Source organism: Hyla sarda, unplaced genomic scaffold (assembly GCF_029499605.1).
Source record: "Hyla sarda isolate aHylSar1 unplaced genomic scaffold, aHylSar1.hap1 scaffold_709, whole genome shotgun sequence".
In the NCBI taxonomy this organism is placed as follows: domain Eukaryota; kingdom Metazoa; phylum Chordata; class Amphibia; order Anura; family Hylidae; genus Hyla; species Hyla sarda.
The window spans coordinates 100,074-120,834 of NW_026610728.1; the positions used below are offsets into that span (position 1 = coordinate 100,074).

Consider the following 20,761-nt stretch of genomic DNA (forward strand, 5'->3'; position numbering starts at 1 on the left):
AGACCCCTCTGTTCTCATCCAGACCCCTCTGTTCTCATCCAGACCCCTCTGTTCTCATCCAGACCCCTCTGTTCTCATCCAGACCCCTCTGTTCTCATCCAGACCCCTCTGTTCTCCTCCAGACTCCTCTGTCCTCCTCCAGACCCATATGTTCTCTTCCAGACCCCTCTGTTCTTCTCCAGACCCCTTTGTTCTCCTCCTGATCCCTTGGTTCTTCTCCAGACCTCTCTATTCTCCTCTTAATCCCTCTGTTCTCCTCCAGACCCCTCTGTCTTCCTCCAGACTACTTTGTTCTCCTCCAAACCCCTCTGTCTTCCTCCAAACCCCTCTGTCTTCCTCCAGACCCGTTTCTTCTCCTGATCCCTCTGTTCTCCTCCCTATCCCTCTGTTCTCCTCCCTATCCCTCTGTTCTCCTCCAGACTCCTCTGTTCTCCTCCAGACTCCTCTGTCCTCCTTCAGACTCCTATGTTATCCTCCAGACCCCTCTTCTCTCCTCCAGATCAGATCCCTCTGTCCTCCTTCATACTCCACTGTTCTCCTCCTAATCCCTCTGTCTTCCTCCAGACTCCTCTGTTCTCCTCCAAACCCCTCTGTCTTCCTCCAGACCCCTGTTTTCTTCTCCTGATCCCTCCATTCTCCTCCTGATCCCTCTGTTCTCCTCCAGACTCCTCTGTCCTCCTCCATACCCCTCTGTTCTCCTCCAGCCCCCTTTGTTCTCATCCAGACCCCTCTGGTCTCCTCCGGACTCCTCTGTCCTCCTTTAGAGCCCTCTGTTCTCCTCCAGACCCCTCTGTTCTCCTCCAGACCCCTCTGTTCTCCTCCAGACCCCTCTGTTCTCATCCAGACCCCTCTGTTCTCATCCAGACCCCTCTGTTCTCCTCCAGACCCCTCTGTTCTCCTCCAGACCCCTCTGTTCTCCTCCAGACTCCTCTGCCCTCCTCCAGACCCCGCTGTTCTCCTCAAGACCCTGCTGTTCTCCTCCAGACCCCTCTGTTCTCCTCCTTATCCCACTGTCCTTCTCCAGACCCCTCTGCTTTCCTCCAGATCAGATTCCTCTGTCCTCCTCCAGACTCCTCTGTCCTCCTCCAGACCCCGCTGTTCTCCACCTAATCCCTCTGTGTTCCTCCAGAACCCTCTGTTTTCCTCCAGACCCATCTGTCCTCCTTCAGACTCCTCTGTTCTCCTCCAGATTTCTCTGTTCTCCTCCTGATCCTTATTTCCTCTGCCAGAGCCCTCTTTCGTCCTCCATACCCCTCTGTTCTCCTCCAGACCCCTCTGTTCTCCTCCAGACCCCTTTGTTCTCCTCCAGATCCCTCTGTCCTACTCCAGACCCCTCTGTTCTCCACCAGACTCCCCTGTCCTCCTTTAGACCCCTCTGTTCTCATCCAGACCCCTCTGTTCTCATCCAGACCCCTCTGTTCTCATCCAGACCCCTCTGTTCTCATCTAGACCCCTCTGTTCTCCTCCAGACTCCTCAGCCCTCCTCCAGACCCTACTGTTCTCCTTCAGACCCTGCTGTTCTCCTCCAGACCCCTCTGTTCTCCTCCTTATCCCACTTATCCCACTGCTTTCCTCCAGACCCTTCTGTTATCCTTCAGACCCCTCTGTCCTCCTCCAGACCCCTCTGTTCTCCTCCAGATCAGATTCCTCTGTATTTCTCCAGGCTCCTCTGTCCTCCTCCAGACCCCACTGTTCTCCACCTAATCCCTCTGTTCTCCTCCAGACCCCTCTGTTTTCCTCCAGACCCCTCTGTCCTCCTTCAGACTCCTCTGTTCTCCTCCAGATTTCTCTGTTCTCCTCCTGATCCCTCTGTTCTCCTCCAGACCCCTCTGTTCTCCTCCTGATCCCTCTTTCCTCCTCCAGAGCCCTCTTTCCACCTCCAGACCCCTCTATTCTTTCCAGACTACTCTGTCCTCCTCCTGACTACTCTGTCCTCCTCCTGACTACTCTGTCCTCCTCCTGATTCCTCTGTTCTCCTCCAGACCCATCTGTCCTCCTCCAGACTCATCCAGACTCCTCTGTCCTCCTCCAGACCCATATGTTCTCTTCTAGACCCCTCTGTTCTTCTCCAGACCCCTTTGTTCTCCTCCTGATCCCTTGGTTCTTCTCCAGACCTCTCTGTTCTCCTCTTAATCCCTCTGTTCTCCTCCAGACCCCTCTGTCTTCCTCCAGACCCCTGTTTCTTCTCCTGATCCCTCTGTTCTCCTCCTGATCCCTCTGTTCTCCTCCAGACTCCTCTGTTCTCCTCCAGACTCCTCTGTTCTCCTCCAGACTCCTCTGTTCTCCTCCAGACTCCTCTGTCCTCCTCCAGACCCATCTGTTCTCTTCCAGACCCCTCTGTTCTTTTCCAGACCCCTTTGTTCTCCTCCTGATCCCTCGGTTCTTCTCCAGACCCCACTGTTCTCCTCTTAATCCCTCTGTTCTCCTCCAGATCCCTCTGTCTTCCTCCAGACCCCTGTTTCTTCTCCTGATCCCTCTGTTCTCCTCCTGATCCCTCTGTTCTCCTCTGGACTCCTCTGTTCTCCTTCTGACTCCTCTGTTATCCTCAAGACCCCTCTTTTCTCCTCCAGATCAGATCCCTCTGTCCTCCTCCAGACTCCACTGTTCTCCTCCTAATCCCTCTGTTCTCCTCCAGACCCCTCTGTCTTCCTCCAGACTCCTCTGTTCTCCTCCAAACCCCTCTGTCTTCCTCCTGACCCCTGTTTTCTTCTCCTGATCCTTCCGTTCTCCTCCTGATTCCTCTGTTCTACCTCAGACTCCTTTGTCCTCCTCCATACCCCTCTGTTCTCCTCCAGCCCCCTTTGTTCTCATCCAGACCCCTCTGGTCTCCTCTGGACTCCTCTGTCCTCCTCCAGACCCCTCTGTCCTCCTCCAGACCCCTCTGTCCTCCTCCAGACCCCTCTGTTCTCATCCAGACCCCTCTGTTCTCATCCAGATCCCTCTGTTCTCATCCAGACCCCTCTGTTCTCATCCAGACCCCTCTGTTCTCCTCCAGACTCCTCTGCCCTCCTCCAGACCCCGCTGTTCTCCTCCAGACCCTGCTGTTCTCCTCCAGACCCCTCTGTTCTCCTCCTTATCCCACTGTCCTTCTCCAGACCCCTCTGCTTTCCTCCAGACCCTTCTGTTCTCCTCCGGACCCCTCTGTCCTCCAGACCCCTCTGTCCTCCTCCAGACCCCTCTGTTCTCCTCCAGATCAGATTCCTCTGTTTTCCTCCAGACTCCTCTGTCCTCCTCCAGACCCCGCTGTTCTCCACCTAATCCCTCTGTTTTCCTCCAGACCCCTCTGTTTTCCTCCAGACCCATCTGTCCTCCTTCAGACTCCTCTGTTCTCCTCCAGATTTCTCTGTTCACCTCCTGATCCTTATTTCCTTCGCCAGACCCCTCTTTCGTCCTCCATACCCCTCTGTTCTCCTCCAGACCCCTCTGTTCTCCTCCAGACCCCTCTGTTCTCCTCCAGACCCCTTTGTTCTCCTCCAGATCCCTCTGTCCTCCTCCAGACCCCTCTGTTCTCCACCAGACTCCCCTGTCCTCCTTTAGACCCCTCTGTTCTCATCCAGACCTCTCTGTTCTCATCCAGACCCCTCTGTTCTCCTCCAGACTCCTCTGCCCTCCTCCAGACCCCACTGTTCTCCTCCAGACCCTGCTGTTCTCCTCCAGACCCCTCTGTTCTCCTCCTTATCCCACTGTCCTTCTCCAGACCCCTCTACTTTCCTCCAGACCCTTCTGTCCTCCTCCAGACCCCTCTGTCCTCCTCCAGACCCCTCTGTCCTCCTCCAGACCCCTCTGTTCTCCTCCAGACCCCACTGTTCTCCACCTAATCCCTCTGTTCTCCTCCAGACCCCTCTGTTTTCCTCCAGACCCCTCTGTCCTCCTTCAGACTCCTCTGTTCTCCTCCTGATCCCTCTGTTCTCCTCCAGACCCCTCTGTTCTCCTCCTGATCCCTCTTTCCTTCTCCAGAGCCCTCTTTCCACCTCCAGACCCCTCTATTCTTTCCAGACTCCTCTGTTCTCCTCCAGACAACTCTGTCCTCCTCCTGACTACTCTGTCCTCCTGCTGACTACTCTGTCCTCCTCCTGACTACTCTGTCCTCCTCCAGACTGCTCTGTCCTCCTTTAGACCCCTCTGTTCTCCTCCAGACCCCTCTGTTCTCATCCAGACCCCTCTGTTCTCATCCAGACCCCTCTGTTCTCATCCAGATCCCTCTGTCCTCCTCCAGACCCCTCTGTTCTCCACCAGACTCCCCTGTCCTCCTTTAGACCCCTCTGTTCTCATCCAGACCTCTCTGTTCTCATCCAGACCCCTCTGTTCTCATCCAGACCCCTCTGTTCTCCTCCAGACTCCTCTGCCCTCCTCCAGACCCCACTGTTCTCCTCCAGACCCTGCTGTTCTCCTCCAGACCCCTCTGTTCTCCTCCTTATCCCACTGTCCTTCTCCAGACCCCTCTACTTTCCTCCAGACCCTTCTGTTCTCCTTCAGACCCCTCTGTCCTCCTCCTGACCCCTCTGTCCTCCTCCAGACCCCTCTGTTCTCCTCCAGACCCCACTGTTCTCCACCTAATCCCTCTGTTCTCCTCCAGACCCCTCTGTTTTCCTCCAGACCCCTCTGTCCTCCTTCAGACTCCTCTGTTCTCCTCCTGATCCCTCTGTTCTCCTCCAGACCCCTCTGTTCTCCTCCTGATCCCTCTTTCCTCCTCCAGAGCCCTCTTTCCACCTCCAGACCCCTCTTTTCTTTCCAGACTCCTCTGTTCTCCTCCAGACAACTCTGTCCTCCTCCTGACTACTCTGTCCTCCTCCTGACTACTCTGTCCTCCTCCTGACTACTCTGTCCTCCTCCAGACTGCTCTGTCCTCCTCCAGACTGTTCTGTCCTCCTTTAGACCCCTCTGTTCTCCTCCAGACCCCTCTGTTCTCATCCAGACCCCTCTGTTCTCATCCAGACCCCTCTGTTCTCATCCAGACCCCTCTGTTCTCATCCAGACCCCTCTGTTCTCCTCCAGACTCCTCTGCCCTCCTCCAGACCCCGCTGTTCTTCTCCAGACCCCGCTGTTCTCCTCCAGACCCCGCTGTTCTCCTCCAGACCCCGCTGTTCTCCTCCTTATCCCACTGTCCTTCTCCAGACCCCTCTGCTTTCCTCCAGACCCTTCTGTTCTCCTCCGGACCCCTCTGTCCTCCAGACCCCTCTGTCCTCCTCCAGACCCCTCTGTTCTCCTCCAGATCAGATTCCTCTGTTTTCCTCCAGACTCCTCTGTCCTCCTCCAGACCCCGCTGTTCTCCACCTAATCCCTCTGTTTTCCTCCAGACCCCTCTGTTTTCCTCCAGACCCATCTGTCCTCCTTCAGACTTCTCTGTTCTCCTCCAGATTTCTCTGTTCTCCTCCTGATCCTTATTTCCTCCGCCAGACCCCTCTTTTGTCCCCCATACCCCTCTGTTCTCCTCCAGACCCCTCTGTTCTCCTCCAGACCCCTCTGTTCTCCTCCAGACCCCTTTGTTCTCCTCCAGATCCCTCTGTCCTCCTCCAGACCCCTCTGTTCTCCACCAGACTCCCCTGTCCTCCTTTAGACCCCTCTGTTCTCATCCAGACCTCTCTGTTCTCATCCAGACCCCTCTGTTCTCATCCAGACCCCTCTGTTCTCCTCCAGACTCCTCTGCCCTCCTCCAGACCCCACTGTTCTCTTCCAGACCCTGCTGTTCTCCTCCAGACCCCTCTGTTCTCCTCCTTATCACACTGTCCTTCTCCAGACCCCTCTGCTTTCCTCCAGACCCTTCTGTTCTCCTTCAGACCCCTCTGTCCTCCTCCAGACCCCTCTGTCCTCCTCCAGACCCCTCTGTTCTCCTCCAGATCAGATTCCTCTGTATTTCTCCAGACTCCTCTGTCCTCCTCCAGACCCCACTGTTCTCCACCTAATCCCTCTGTTCTCCTCCAGACCCCTCTGTTTTCCTCCAGACCCCTCTGTCCTCCTTCAGACTCCTCTGTTCTCCTCCAGATTTCTCTGTTCTCCTCCTGATCCCTCTGTTCTCCTCCAGACCCCTCTGATCTCCTCCTGATCCCTCTTTCCACCTCCAGACCCCTCTATTCTTTCCAGACCCCTCTATTCTTTCCATACTCCTCTGTTCTCCTCCAGACGACTCTGTCCTCCTCCTGACTACTCTGTCCTCCTCCTGACTACTCTGTCCTCCTCCTGACTGCTCTGTCCTCCTCCAGACCCCTCTGTTCCCCTCCAGACCCATCTGTCCTCCTCCAGACTCCTCCAGACCCCTCTGTCCTCCTCCAGACTCCTCCAGACCCCACTGTCCTCCTCCAGACTCCTCAGTTCTCCTCCAGATCAGATTCCTCTGTTTTCCTACAGACTCCTCTGTCCTCCTCCGGACCCCATTGTTCTCCACCTAATCCCTCTGTTCTCCTCCTGATCCCTCTGTTCTCCTCCAGACCCCTCTGATCTCCTCCTGATCCCTCTTTCCTCCTCCAGAGCCCTCTTTCCACCTCCAGACCCCTCTATTCTTTCCAGACCCCTCTATTCTTTCCATACTCCTCTGTTCTCCTCCAGACGACTCTGTCCTCCTCCTGACTACTCTGTCCTCCTCCTGACTACTCTGTCCTCCTCCTGACTGCTCTGTCCTCCTCCAGACCCCTCTGTTCCCCTCCAGACCCATCTGTCCTCCTCCAGACTCCTCCAGACCCCTCTGTCCTCCTCCAGACTCCTCCAGACCCCTCTGTCCTCCTCCAGACTCCTCAGTTCTCCTCCAGATCAGATTCCTCTGTTTTCCTACAGACTCCTCTGTCCTCCTCCGGACCCCATTGTTCTCCACCTAATCCCTCTGTTCTCCTCCAGACCCATCTGTCCTCCTTCAGACTCCTCTGTTCTCCTCCAGATTTCTCTGTTCTCCTCCTGATCCCTCTGTTCTCCTCCAGACCCCTCTGTTCTCCTCCTTATCCCACTGTCCTTCTCCAGACCCCTCTGCTTTCCTCCAGACCCCTCTGTTCTCCTTCAGACCCCTCTGTCCTCCTCCAGACCCCTCTGTCCTCCTCCAGACCCCTCTGTTCTCCTCCAGATCAGATTCCTCTGTATTCCTCCAGACTCCTCTGTCCTCCTCCAGACCCCACTGTTCTCCTCCAGACCCCTCTGTTTTCCTCCAGACCCCTCTGTCCTCCTTCAGATTCCTCTGTATTCCTCCAGATTTCTCTGTTCTCCTCATGATCCCTCTGTTCTCCCCCAGACCCCTCTGTTCTCCTCCTGATCCCTCTTTCCTCCTCCAGAGCCCTCTTTCCACCTCCAGACCCCTCTATTCTTTCCAGACCCCTCTATTCTTTCCAGACTCCTCTGTTCTCCTCCAGACGACTCTGTCCTCCTCCTGACTACTCTGTCCTCCTCCTGACTACTCTGTCCTCCTCCAGACTGCTCTGTCCTCCTCCAGACTGCTCTGTCCTCCTCCAGACCCCTCTGTTCCCCTCCAGACCCATCTGTCCTCCTCCAGACTCCTCCAGACCCCTCTGTCCTCCTCCAGACTCCTCAGTTCTCCTCCAGATCAGATTCCACTGTTTTCCTACAGACTCCTCTGTCCTCCTCCAGACCCCATTGTTCTCCACCTAATCCCTCTGTTCTCCTCCAGATCCATCTGTCCTCCTTCAGACTCCTCTGTTCTCCTCCAGATTTCTCTGTTCTCCTCCTGATCCCTCTTTCCTCCTCCAGACCCCTCTTTCCTCCTCCAGACCCCTCTTCCAGACTACTCTGTCCTCCTCCAGACTACTCTGTCCTCCTCCAGACTACTCTGTCCTCCTCCAGACTCCTATGTCCTCCACCAGACCCATCTGATCTCTTCCAGACCCCTCTGTTCTTCTCCAAACCCCTTTGTTCTCCTCCACACACCTTTGTTCTCTTACTGATCCCTCTGTTTTTCTCCAGACCCCTCTGTTCCCCTGTTCTCATCCTGATCACTCTGTTCTTCTCCAGACCCCTTTGTTCTCCTCCTGATCCCTCGGTTCTTCTCCAGACCCCTCTGTTCTCCTCCTGATCCCTCTGTTCTTCTCCAGACTCCTCTGTTCTCCTTCATATTCCTGTCCTTCTCCAGACTTTCCAATCTTCTCCAAACTTCTCTGTCCTCCTCCAGACTTCTCTGTCCCCTCCAGACTTCTCTATCCCTTCTAGACTATGGCTTCCTTTTAACATATGGAGACCTGTTCCTAATTCTATAGAACATGGTTAGATGAGGGAGGGTGGAGGCATGAAATACAGTGCAAGCAAACCTGTATAGAAATGGCCGACTTGTGCCCCGGGCCCCAATCCTCTCTGTCCTCAGTCACCTGCATTATGTATGATGTCCCACACTATGTATGATGTCCTCAGTGACCTGCACTATGTATGATGACCTGCACTTTGTATGATGTCCTGCACTATGTATGATGTTCTCAATGACCTTCACTATGTATGATGTCCTCAGTGACCTGCACTATGTATGATGACCTGCACTATGTATGATGTCCTCAGTGACCTGCACTATGTATGATGTCCTGCACTATGTATGATGTCCTGCACTCTTCTCCCCACAGCTGGTGACATATTGGGAGAAGACGTTCCGTATCGACCTGTTCCGGCCACAGATCGGGGTGGTCAATGTGACAGATGTGAGTCATGTGACCCCATACAGCTCAGATATCCATGTTTTACCCCATGTAATTATCATATACTCTTCCTACTACTCCTTATAACCCCTCCCATTACTCTATATAACCCTTCCTACTACTCCTTATAACCCCTCCCATTACTCTATATAACCCTTCCTACTACTCCTTATAACCCTTCCCATTACTCTATATAACACCTCCTACTACTCCTTATAACCCTTCCCATTACTCTATATAACACCTCCTACTACTTCTTGTAACCCTTCCCATTACTCTATATAACACCTCCTACTACTCCTTATAACCCCTCCCATTACTCTATATAACCCTTCCTACTACTCCTTATAACCCTTCCCATTACTCTATATAACACCTCCTACTACTCCTTATAACCCTTCCCATTACTCTATATAACACCTCCTACTACTTCTTGTAACCCTTCCCATTACTCTATATAACACCTCCTACTACTTCTTGTAACCCTTCCCATTACTCTATATAACACCTCCTACTACTTCTTGTAACCCCTCCCATTACTCTCTATAAAACCTCCGACTACTCCTTATAACCCCTCCCATTACTCTATATAACCCTTCCTACTACTCCTTATAACCCCTCCCATTACTCTATATAACACCTCCTACTACTCCTTATAACCCTTCCCATTACTCTATATAACACCTCCTACTACTTCTTGTAACCCTTCCCATAACTCTATATAACACCTCCTACTACTTCTTGTAACCCCTCCCATTACTCTATATAAAACCTCTGACTACTCCTTATAACCCCTCCCATTACTCTATATAACCCCTTCTACTAATCTGTATAACCCCTCCTACTACTCCTTATAACCCCTCCCATTACTCTATATAACCCCTCCTCCTACTAATCTATATAACCCCTCCTACCACTTCTTAAAACACCTCGTACTACTCCTTATAACCCCTCCCATTACTCTATATAACCCTTCCTACTACTCCTTATAACCCCTCCCATTACTCTATATAACCCTTCCTACTACTTCTTGTAACCCTTCCCATTACTCTATATAACACCTCCTACTACTCCTTATAACCCTTCCCATTACTCTTTATAAAACCTCCGACTACTCCTTATAACCCTTCCTATTACTCTATATAACCCCTTCTACTAATCTGTATAACCCCTCCTACTACTCCTTATAACCCCTCCCATTACTCTATATAACCCCTCCTCCTACTAATCTATATAACCCCTCCTACCACTTCTTAAAACACCTCGTACTACTCCTTATAACCCCTCCCATTACTCTATATAACCCCTCCTACTACTCCCTATAACCCCTCCTACTACTCCTTACAACCCCTCCCATTACTCTATATAACCCCTCCTACTAATCTATATAACCCCTCCTACTACTCCTTTTAATACCTCCTACTACTCTTTATAACCCTTCCCATTACTCTATATAACCCCTCCTACTACTCCATATAACCCCTCCAATCACTCTATCTAACCCCTCCTACTACTCCATATAACCCCTCCCATTACTCTGTATTACCCCTCCTACTACTTATAACCCCTCCCATTACTCTATATAACCCCTCCTACTACTCCTTATAACCCCTCCTACTACTCCTTATAACCCCTCCCATTACTCCATATAACCCCTCCCATTACTCTATATAACCCCTCCCATTACTATATATAACCCCTCCTACTACTCCTTATAACCCCTCCTACTACTCCTTATAACCCCTCCCATTACTCCATATAACCCCTCCCATTACTCCATATAACCCCTCCAATTACTCCATATAACCCCTCCCATTACTCCATACAACCCCTCCCATTACTCACATAACCCCTCCAATTACTCCATATAACCCCTCCCATTACTCATATAACCCCTCCCATTACTCATACAACCCCTCCCATTACTCACATAACCCCTCCAATTACTCCATATAACCCCTCCTACTACTCCTTATAACCCCTCCCATTACTCATATAACCCCTCCCATTACTCATATAACCCCTCCCATTACTCATACAACCCCTCCCATTACTCACATAAACCCTCCAGATGTACAGTCCAGGCGGTTGTGTTCCTTCTCAGTTGGGAACGTTTCAGGTCAGACCTTCTCTCCGTTTTTTTCAGGCGGACAGTGTCTGGTTGGAAATGGATGACGCTGAAGATTTACCGTCACCGTCTGAACTGGAGCAGTGGATTGAGGACGTGTTATCTGGGAAGGTGAACACTGAAGACGATGATGACAAAGATGATGACGATGATGACGATGACGAAGACGAAGACGACGACGATGACGATGATGATGACGATGATGATGATGACGATGATGATGATGACGATGATGACGATGATGACGATGATGACGATGATGATTAAAACCTAAGACTTACCGGGAGCCAACTGGTCCTTATATCCTATAGCGTGTGATGTATGAACGCGCATGTTATGGACCTTATATCCGGATGGCGGTATCATACGTTATTGTGACGGTCACATGGGACAATCTGCAATCATTTTGTTACTTCTCTATAAGATGACCACGAATGAGCCACAGATCCAGAATCAGGAGCCATGTGATCAGTTCAGGCAGCTCTCTAAATCTTCTAAATGAAATGGTAAAAATATTCAATAAATATTCATTGGTGAAGAGACTGCTGAGAAGTGATCTCTACAGAACAGTCTATAGTGAATGGTGGATCCTGTGTTATCTATATATAGATGTTACCTGTCAGTGTAATCCTGTCTGTGATGATGATGAGGAGACTGCTGAGAAGTGATCTCTACAGAAGAGTCTATAATGAATGGCGGATCCTGTGTTATCTATATATAGATGTTACCTGTCCGTGTAATCCTGTCTGTGATGATGATGAGGAGACTGCTGAGAAGTGATCTCTACAGAAGAGTCTATAATGAATGGCGGATCCTGTGTTATCTATATATAGATGTTACCTGTCCGTGTAATCCTGTCTGTGATGATGGAGACTGCTGAGAAGTGATCTCTACAGAACAGGAGGGGTCAGTCTATAGTGAATGGTGGATCCTGTGTTATCTATATATAGATGTTACCTGTCCGTGTAATCCTGTCTGTGATGATGGAGACTGCTGAGAAGTGATCTCTACAGAACAGGAGGGGTCAGTCTATAGTGAATGGTGGATCCTGTGTTATCTATATATAGATGTTACCTGTCCGTGTAATCCTGTCTGTGATGATGGAGACTGCTGAGAAGTGATCTCTACAGAACAGGAGGTGACAGTCTATAGTGAATGGTGGATCCTGTGTTATCTATATATAGATGTTACCTGTCAGTGTAATCCTGTCTGTGATGATGAGGAGACTGCTGAGAAGTGATCTCTACAGAACAGTCTATAGTGAATGGCGGATCCTGTGTTATCTATATATAGATGTTACCTGTCAGTGTAATCCTGTCTGTGATGATGAGGAGACTGCTGAGAAGTGATCTCTACAGAACAGTCTATAGTGAATGGCGGATCCTGTGTTATCTATATATAGATGTTACCTGTCAGTGTAATCCTGTCTGTGATGAGGAGGAGACTGCTGAGAAGTGATCTCTACAGAACAGTCTATAGTGAATGGCGGATCCTGTGTTATCTATATATAGATGTTACCTGTCAGTGTAATCCTGTCTGTGATGATGGAGACTGCTGAGAAGTGATCTCTACAGAACAGTCTATAGTGAATGGTGGATCCTGTGTTATCTATATATAGATGATACCTGTCAGTGTAATCCTGTCTGTGATGATGATGAGGAGACTGCTGAGAAGTGATCTCTACAGAACAGGAGGGGTCAGTCTATAGTGAATGGTGGATCCTGTGTTATCTATATATAGATGTTACCTGTCAGTATAATCCTGTCTGTGATGATGGAGACTGCTGAGAAGTGATCTCTACAGAACAGGAGGTGTCAGTCTATAGTGAATGGTGGATCCTGTGTTATCTATATATAGGTATCACCTGTCAGTGTAATCCTGTCTGTGATGATGAGGAGACTGCTGAGAAGTGATCTCTACAGAACAGTCTATAGTGAATGGCGGATCCTGTGTTATCTATATATAGATGTTACCTGTCAATGTAATCCTGTCTGTGATGATGGAGACTGCTGAGAAGTGATCTCTACAGAACAGTCTATAGTGAATGGTTGTTCTTGTGTTATCTATATATAGTTGTTACCTGTCAGTGTAATCCTGTCTGTGATGATGGAGACTGCTGAGAAGTGATCTCTACAGAACAGTCTATAGTGAATGGTTGTTCTTGTGTTATCTATATATAGTTGTTACCTGTCAGTGTAATCCTGTCTGTGATGATGATGAGGAGACTGCTGAGAAGTGATCTCTACAGAACAGTCTATAGTGAATGGCGGATCCTGTGTTATCTATATATAGATGTTACCTGTCAATGTAATCCTGTCTGTGATGATGAGGAGACTGCTGAGAAGTGATCTCTACAGAACAGTCTATAGTGAATGGCGGATCCTGTGTTATCTATATATAGATGTTACCTGTCAATGTAATCCTGTCTGTGATGATGGAGACTGCTGAGAAGTGATCTCTACAGAACAGTCTATAGTGAATGGTTGTTCTTGTGTTATCTATATATAGTTGTTACCTGTCAGTGTAATCCTGTCTGTGATGATGATGAGGAGACTGCTGAGAAGTGATCTCTACAGAACAGGAGGGGTCAGTCTATAGTGAATGGCGGATCCTGTGTTATCTATATATAGATGTTACCTGTCAGTATAATCCGGTCTATGATGATGGAGACTGCTGAGAAGTGATCTCTACAGAACAGGAGGGGTGAGTCTATAGTGAATGGTTGTTCTTGTGTTATCTATATATAGTGTTACCTGTCAGTGTAATCCTGTCTGTGATGATGAGGAGGAGACTGCTGAGAAGTGATCTCTACAGAACAGGAGGGGTCAGTTTATAGGGAATGGCGGATCCTGTGTTATCTATATATAGTGTTACCTATAAGTGTAATCCTGTCTGTGATGATGGAGACTGCTGAGAAGTGATCTCTACAGAACAGTCTATAGTGAATGGTGGATCCTGTGTTATCTATATATAGTTGTTACCTGTCAGTGTAATCCTGTCTGTGATGATGGAGACTGCTGAGAAGTGATCTCTACAGAACAGTCTATAGTGAATGGTGGATCCTGTGTTATCTATATATAGATGATACCTGTCAGTGTAATCCTGTCTGTGATGATGATGAGGAGGAGACTGCTGAGAAGTGATCTCTACAGAACAGGAGGTGTTTATAGTGAATGACGGATCCTGTGTTATCTATATATTAGTGTAGGGGTGTAGATGATTTCGTCTATGGATGTACAGGTGGCAGCAGCTGAATATTTCCAAAAATGACCTTTAATGTTGTTAATACTGATCAGGATGATGATGTCATCACCTCTTGTTACAATTATAATATCATGTGGTTTGGCATATAATGGTCTGATATATAATACACACGTGATAACAGGATGATATATACACATTACAGTTGGGGTTACAGGTGTAGTATATACATGGAATATATATAGCGGTATATACATGCGTAGGATACGACTATGCTGGCGATATGGTGCTGACGTCCAGCGCCTGCGGATACAGCTGCACTATGAAGCGGTGGGAGTTTGGTGGGATGAAGTTCTCGGTGAGGGTCAGGCTGGGAATGGCGCTCACACTCACCACCAGCTGAGCGTCCGCGCCGCGGAGACAGAACGTCAGGTTGGACTTCAGGCTTCGGGTCACTGACTCCTCACTCACTAAGGTCCACACAGCGGGCTGGGCCCCGGAGTACTGACATGGGGGCCCCGGGCGCAGATACTGCTCCAAAAAGGCCTGTGAGATAGAAGAAGTCAGATATTGTGAGAATTACGGAAGAAACCTCCCGCGACTCAGGGCTGGAGCAGATTTCAGATTTTGCCATATAGGGTCTTCCTGTGCCGGTGGGCTGTAATGTACGGCCGATATGTGATAATGGGTTTTACCAGGAAGTGTTTTTCCTGAATCTCCATAGAACTCCATGAGCAGAAAGCAAAGAAACAGCAGCATCACAGCAAGAAAAGGGTTACATCATAAAAGCGGCCCTGGTCTAAGCAGTGAACTGTGTATAATAATGGAGACTACAGAGAAGGAGGAGAGGAGATTACATTCACACAAGGGACAGCTGCCCAGAACTTTGTCTGGTCAGAGATAAGAGAGAATCCTAAGCCCCACCCCCCACTTCCTCTATTCCATCTTGGTCTCTCTGCTGCTAAGGACAGAATTCCCCTAACAACAGGCAGTGGACAGTAGATTGCAGGAAAAGGAGACATCTAGTGGCCAATACTTTTTTCTGGGTTGAGTCATTTTTGGTAAATGAGGTGAATAACAAATACATTACAGATGACTTAGGATAACCCTATTTAACTGTTTGCTGCCCTAGACCAGCAAGAATGTAGGGATTAATGTGTTTTTAAATTATGGACCTTCATTGATGCAAACATTAACCTCTTCACTGCCCTAGACCACCTGGGTCCTCTGTGTATGTCCAAATGGCCTTGGCCTCTTTTAACCCCTTGGTATAATTTGCTGTGCATTTGGGGAACACGTGATCTCCTCAGTGCTGTACAGGTGAGCCCCCCCATAGTGTTACCTGAGGGGACATGTTGTGGGTCAGGCACAGGGTCAGGTGCTGGATGATGGCCTCCATGCTGTACAGGTGAGTCTGATGCGTTGCCCGCAGGTAGCGCTGTAGGCTCTGGGCTATGAGGGGGAAGATGCCCTGAGCCACCTCTCTGGGGTCTATCGCTGGTTCAGACTTCATCCTGTTATCCAGACGTTGAACCTGAGAGAAGGACCTGTGGACCGTGACCACCAGCCTGAGAACAGACAATACATGTCACTATGGATATACCTGCTACCAAGTGATCTAGAACCATGCACACTGTATACCAGGCACTAAGTGATCTAGAACAATACACAATGTATATAGCAGGCATCTATGATCTAGAACAATGCACCCTGTAAATACCAGGCACCAAGTGATCTAAAACAATGCATACTGTATATAACAGGAACCAAGCAATCTAGAACAATTAAATACACACTATATACCAGGATCTAGAACAATACACACTGTATATACCACGCACCGTGTGATCTAGAACAATACACTCTGTATATAACAGGCACCTATGATCTAGAACAATGCACACTGTGTATACCAGGCACTAAGTGATCTAGAACAATACACAATGTATATAACAGGCACCTATGATCTAGAACAATGCATACTGTATATAACAGGAACCATGCAATCTAGAACAATTAAATACACACTATATACCAGGATCTAGAACAATACACACTGTATATACAGGGCACTTTGTGATCTAGAACAATGCACAGTGAATATACCAGGCACCGTGTGATCTTGAACAATGCACAGTGAATATAACAGGCACCATGTAATCTAGAACTATGCACACGGTATATAACAGGCACCATGTGATCTAGAACAATAAACACTATATAACTGGCACCGTGTGATCTAGAACAATGCACACTGTATATACCAGGCACCGTGTCGTCTAGAACAATGCACACTGTATATACCAGGCACTGTGTTATCTAGAACAATAAACACTATATAACAGGCACCGTGTGATCTAGAACAATGCACACTGTATATAACGGGTGCCATGTGATCTAGAACAATGCACACTGTATATACCGGGTGCCATGTGATCTAGAACAATGCACACTGTATATACCAGGCACTGTGTTATCTAGAACAATGCACACTGTATATACCAGGCACTGTGTGATATAGAACAATGCACACTGTATATACCAGGCACTGTGTTATCTAGAACAATGCACACTGTATATACCAGGCACTGTGTGATATAGAACAATGCACACTGTATATACCAGGCACTGTGTTATCTAGAACAATGCACACTGTATATACCAGGCACTGTGTTATCTAGAACAATGCACACTGTATATACCAGGCACTGTGTGATATAGAACAATGCACACTGTATATACCAGGCACTGTGTTATCTAGAACAATGCACACTGTATATACCAGGCACTGTGTGATCTAGAACAATGCACACTGTATATACCAGGCACTGTGTGATATAGAACAATGCACACTGTATATACCAGGCACTGTGTTATCTAGAACAATGCACACTGTATATACCAGGCACTGTATGATATAGAACAATGCACACTGTATATACCAGGCACCATGTGATCTAGAACAATAAACACTGTAAAGAACCATGCAGTCTGCTATAATCTACAATAATCCAGACTGCATATAGCTGTCATCTCTAACAGTACAGACTGTTTATACAGGAACATATTGTCGATGACTGCTGGTCACCTGGCGCGCCGCCTGCGTATCTTGCGCTCGTGCTCGATGTCAGCGTAGTATCTGTCCTTGTAGTTGGTGGTTGAGGGGATCAGGGCCTGTGATTGGCTCATGTTGCTGTCTTCCAAACCTTGAGTCAGAATAAGAGCAGAGAACCGGTTATATTACACAACCATATGACATCATCCCCCTACAACAGGTGCTACCCTCTACCCTAATAATGGGGTTGGTGAAATGACCTCTGACCTGAGTGGACAACCCTGGGGCACACGCATTATCTGGAACCTTCCTCCTACCAGCTACAGGCCAAAGAGATCCCATCATATTACCAATCAGGACGATCTCTGGACATAGCCTTAGTGCCGCCCCCAAGGACTCACATAGAGGACAGAGCAGACAGAGCCTTAGTGTCGCCCCCGAGGACTCACATAGAGGACACAGCAGACAGAGCCTTAGGGCCGCCCCCAAGGACACACATAGAGGACAGAGCAGATAGAACCTTAGTGCCGCCCCCGAGGACTCACATAAAGGACAGGGCAGACAGAGCCTTAGTGCTGGCCCCGAGGACTCACAAAGTGGACACAGCAGACAGAGCCTTAGTGCCGCCCCCGAGGACTCACATAGAGGACACAGCAGACAGAGCCTTAGTGCCGCCCCCGAGGACACACATAGAGGACAGAGAAGATAGAACCTTAGTGCCGCCCCCGAGGACTCACATAGAGGACAGGGCAGACAGAGCCTTAGTGCCGGCCCCGAGGACTCGCATAGAGGACAGAGCAGACAGAGCCTTAGTGCCACCCCCAAGGACTCACATAGAGGACACAGCAGAAAGAGCCTTAGTGCCTCCCCCGAGGACTCACATAGAGGACCGAGCAGACAGAGCCTTAGTGCCGCCCGCGAGGACTCGCATAGAGGACAGGGCAGACAGAGCCATTGTGCTGTTCCCGAGGACTCACATAGAGGACACAGCAGACAGAAACTTAGTGCCTCCCCCGAGGACTCAAATAGAGGACACAGCAGACAGAAACTTAGTGCCTCCCCCGAGGACTCACATAGAGGACAGAGCAGACAGAGCCTTAGTGCCACCCCAGAGGACTCACATAAAGGACAGAACAGAGAGAACCTTAGTGCCCCCCCGAGGACTCACATAGAGGATAGAGCAGAGAGAACCTTAGTGCCACCCCCGAGGACTCACATAGAGGACACAGCAGACAGAGCCTTAGTGCCACCCCGAGGACTCACATAGAGGACAGAGCAGACAGAGCCTTAGTGCCAACCCAGATGACTCACATAGAGGACAGAGCAGAGAGAACCTTAGTGCCCCCCCCCCCCCCCGAGGACTCACATAGAGTATAGAGCAGAGAGACCCTTAGTGCAACCCCGAGGACTCACATAGAAGACAGAGCAGACAGAGCCTTAGTGCCGCCCTGAGGACTCACATAGAGGACAGAGCAGACAGAGCCTTAGTGCCGCCCCTGAGGACTCACATAGAGGACAGAGCAGACAGAGCCTTAGTGCCGCCCCTGAGGACTCACATAGAGACCGAGCAGACAGAGCCATAGTGCTGCCCCCGAGGACTCACATAGAGGAAAGAGCAGACAGAGCCTTAGTGTTGCCGCCGAAGACTCACATAGATGACAGAGCAGACAGAGCCATAGTGCCACCCCTGAGGACTCACATAGAGGACAGGGCAGACAGAGCCTTAGTGCCTCCCCCGAGGACTCACATAGAGGAAGGAGCAGAAAGAGCCTGAGTGCTGTCCCTCAGGACTCACATAGAGGATGGAGCGAACAGAGCCTCAGTGCTGCCCCCTAGGATGCAAATAGAGGACAGAGCAGACAAAGCCTTAGTGCCGCCCCCGAGGACTCACACAGAGGACAGATCAGACAGAGCCTTAGTGCCACCCCAGATGACTCACATAGAGGACAGAGCAGACAGAGCCTTAATGCCGCCCCCGAGGACTCACATAGTGGACAGAGCAGACAGAGCATTAGTGCTGTCCCCGAGGACTCACATAGAAGACACAGCAGACAGAGCCTTAGTGCCGCCCTCGAGGACTCGCATAGAGGACAGAGCCGACAGAGCCATAGTGCTGTTCCCGAGAACTCACATAGAGGACACAGCAGACAGAGCCTTAGTGCCTCCCGCGAGGACTCACATAGAGGACACAGCAGACAGAGCCTTAGTGCCTCCCCCGAGGACTCACATAGAGGACACAGCAGACAGAGCCTTAGTGCCTCCCCAAGGACTCACATAGAGGACAGAGCAGACAGAGCCTTAGTGCAACCCCAGAGGACTCACATAGAGGATAGAGCAGAGAGACCCTTAGTGCCACCCCCGAGGACTCACATAGAAGACGGAGGAGACAGAGCCTTAGTGTCGCCCAGAGGACTCACAGAGGACAGAGCAGACAGAGCCTTAGTGCCGCCACTGAGGACTCACATAGAGGACAGAGCAGACAGAGCCTTAGTGCCGTCCCTGAGGACCCACATAGAGACCGAGCAGACAGAGCCATAGTGCTGCCCCCGAGGACTCACATATAGGACAGAGCAGACAGAGCCTTAGTGCTGCCGCCGAAGACTCACATAGAGGACAGGGCAGACAGAGCCATAGTGCTGCCCCTGAGGACTCACATAGAGGACAGGGCAGACAGAGCCTTAGTGCCTCCCCTGAGGACTCACATAGAGGAAGGAGCAGAAAGAGCCTGAGTGCTGTCCCTCAGGACTCACATAGAGGACACAGCAGACAGAGCCTTAGTGCCGTCCATGAGGACTCACATAGAGGACAGAGCAGACACACCCTTAGTGCTGTCCCTGAGGACTCACATAGAGGATGGAGCAGACAGAGCCTCAGTGCTGCCCCCTAGGATGCAAATAGAGGACAGAGCAATCAAAGCCTTAGTGCCACCCCAGATGACTCACATAGAGGACAGAGCAGACAGAGCCTTAATGCCACCCCTGAGGACTCACATAGAGGACAGAGCAGAAAGAGCCTTAGTGCCGCCCTCGAGGACTCACATAGAGGACACAGCAGACAGAGCCTTAGTGCCGCCCCCGAGGACACACATAGAGGACAGAGCAGATAGAACCTTAGTACCGCCCCCGAGGACTCACATAGAGGACAGGGCAGACAGAGCCTTAGTGCCGGCCCCGAGGACTCGCATAGAGGACAGAGCAGACAGAGCCTTAGTGCAACCCCCAAGGACTCACATAGAGGACACAGCAGAAAGAGCCTTAGTGCCTCCCCCGAGGACTCACATAGAGGACCGAGCAGACAGAGCCTTAGTGCCGCCCGCGAGGACTCGCATAGAGGACAGAGCAGACAGAGCCATTGTGCTGTTCCCGAGGACTCACATAGAGGACACAGCAGACAGAAACTTAGTGCCTCCCCCGAGGACTCAAATAGAGGACACAGCAGACAGAAACTTAGTGCCTCCCCCGAGGACTCACATAGAGGACAGAGCAGACAGAGCCTTAGTGCCACCCCAGAGGACTCACATAAAGGACAGAGCAGAGAGAACCTTAGTGCCACCCCCGAGGACTCACATAGAGGACACAGCAGACAGAGCCTTAGTGCCACCCCGAGGACTCACATAGAGGACAGAGCAGACAGAGCCTTAATGCCAACCCAGATGACTCACATAAAGGACAGAGCAGAGAGAACCTTAGTGCCCCCCCCCCCCCCGAGGGCTCACATAGAGTATAGAGCAGAGAGACCCTTAGTGCAACCCCGAGGACTCAC

General features: G+C 50.1%; 2 protein-coding genes across 2 annotated transcripts in view; one reads left to right on the forward strand and one right to left on the reverse strand.

The window, feature by feature from the left end:
• Positions 1 to 11,277, forward strand: part of LOC130344231 (calsequestrin-2-like) — a 69,962-nt gene extending 58,685 nt beyond the window's left edge. Inside the window, exons 10-11 of the mRNA XM_056554401.1 lie at positions 8,544 to 8,618; positions 10,762 to 11,277. Of these exons, the coding sequence (XP_056410376.1) occupies positions 8,544 to 8,618; positions 10,762 to 11,010 (324 nt within the window). The 3' untranslated portion in view covers positions 11,011 to 11,277. The remainder of the gene's footprint in view (positions 1 to 8,543; positions 8,619 to 10,761) is intronic.
• A 2,743-nt stretch (positions 11,278 to 14,020) lies between these two features.
• The window catches only part of LOC130344232 (vang-like protein 1), a gene marked incomplete at its 5' end in the record, with an annotated part of 52,854 nt that continues 46,113 nt past the window's right edge, over positions 14,021 to 20,761 (reverse strand). Inside the window, 3 exons of the mRNA XM_056554402.1 lie at positions 14,021 to 14,490; positions 15,287 to 15,512; positions 17,033 to 17,150. Coding sequence (XP_056410377.1) covers positions 14,215 to 14,490; positions 15,287 to 15,512; positions 17,033 to 17,150 — 620 coding nt within the window. The remainder of the gene's footprint in view (positions 14,491 to 15,286; positions 15,513 to 17,032; positions 17,151 to 20,761) is intronic.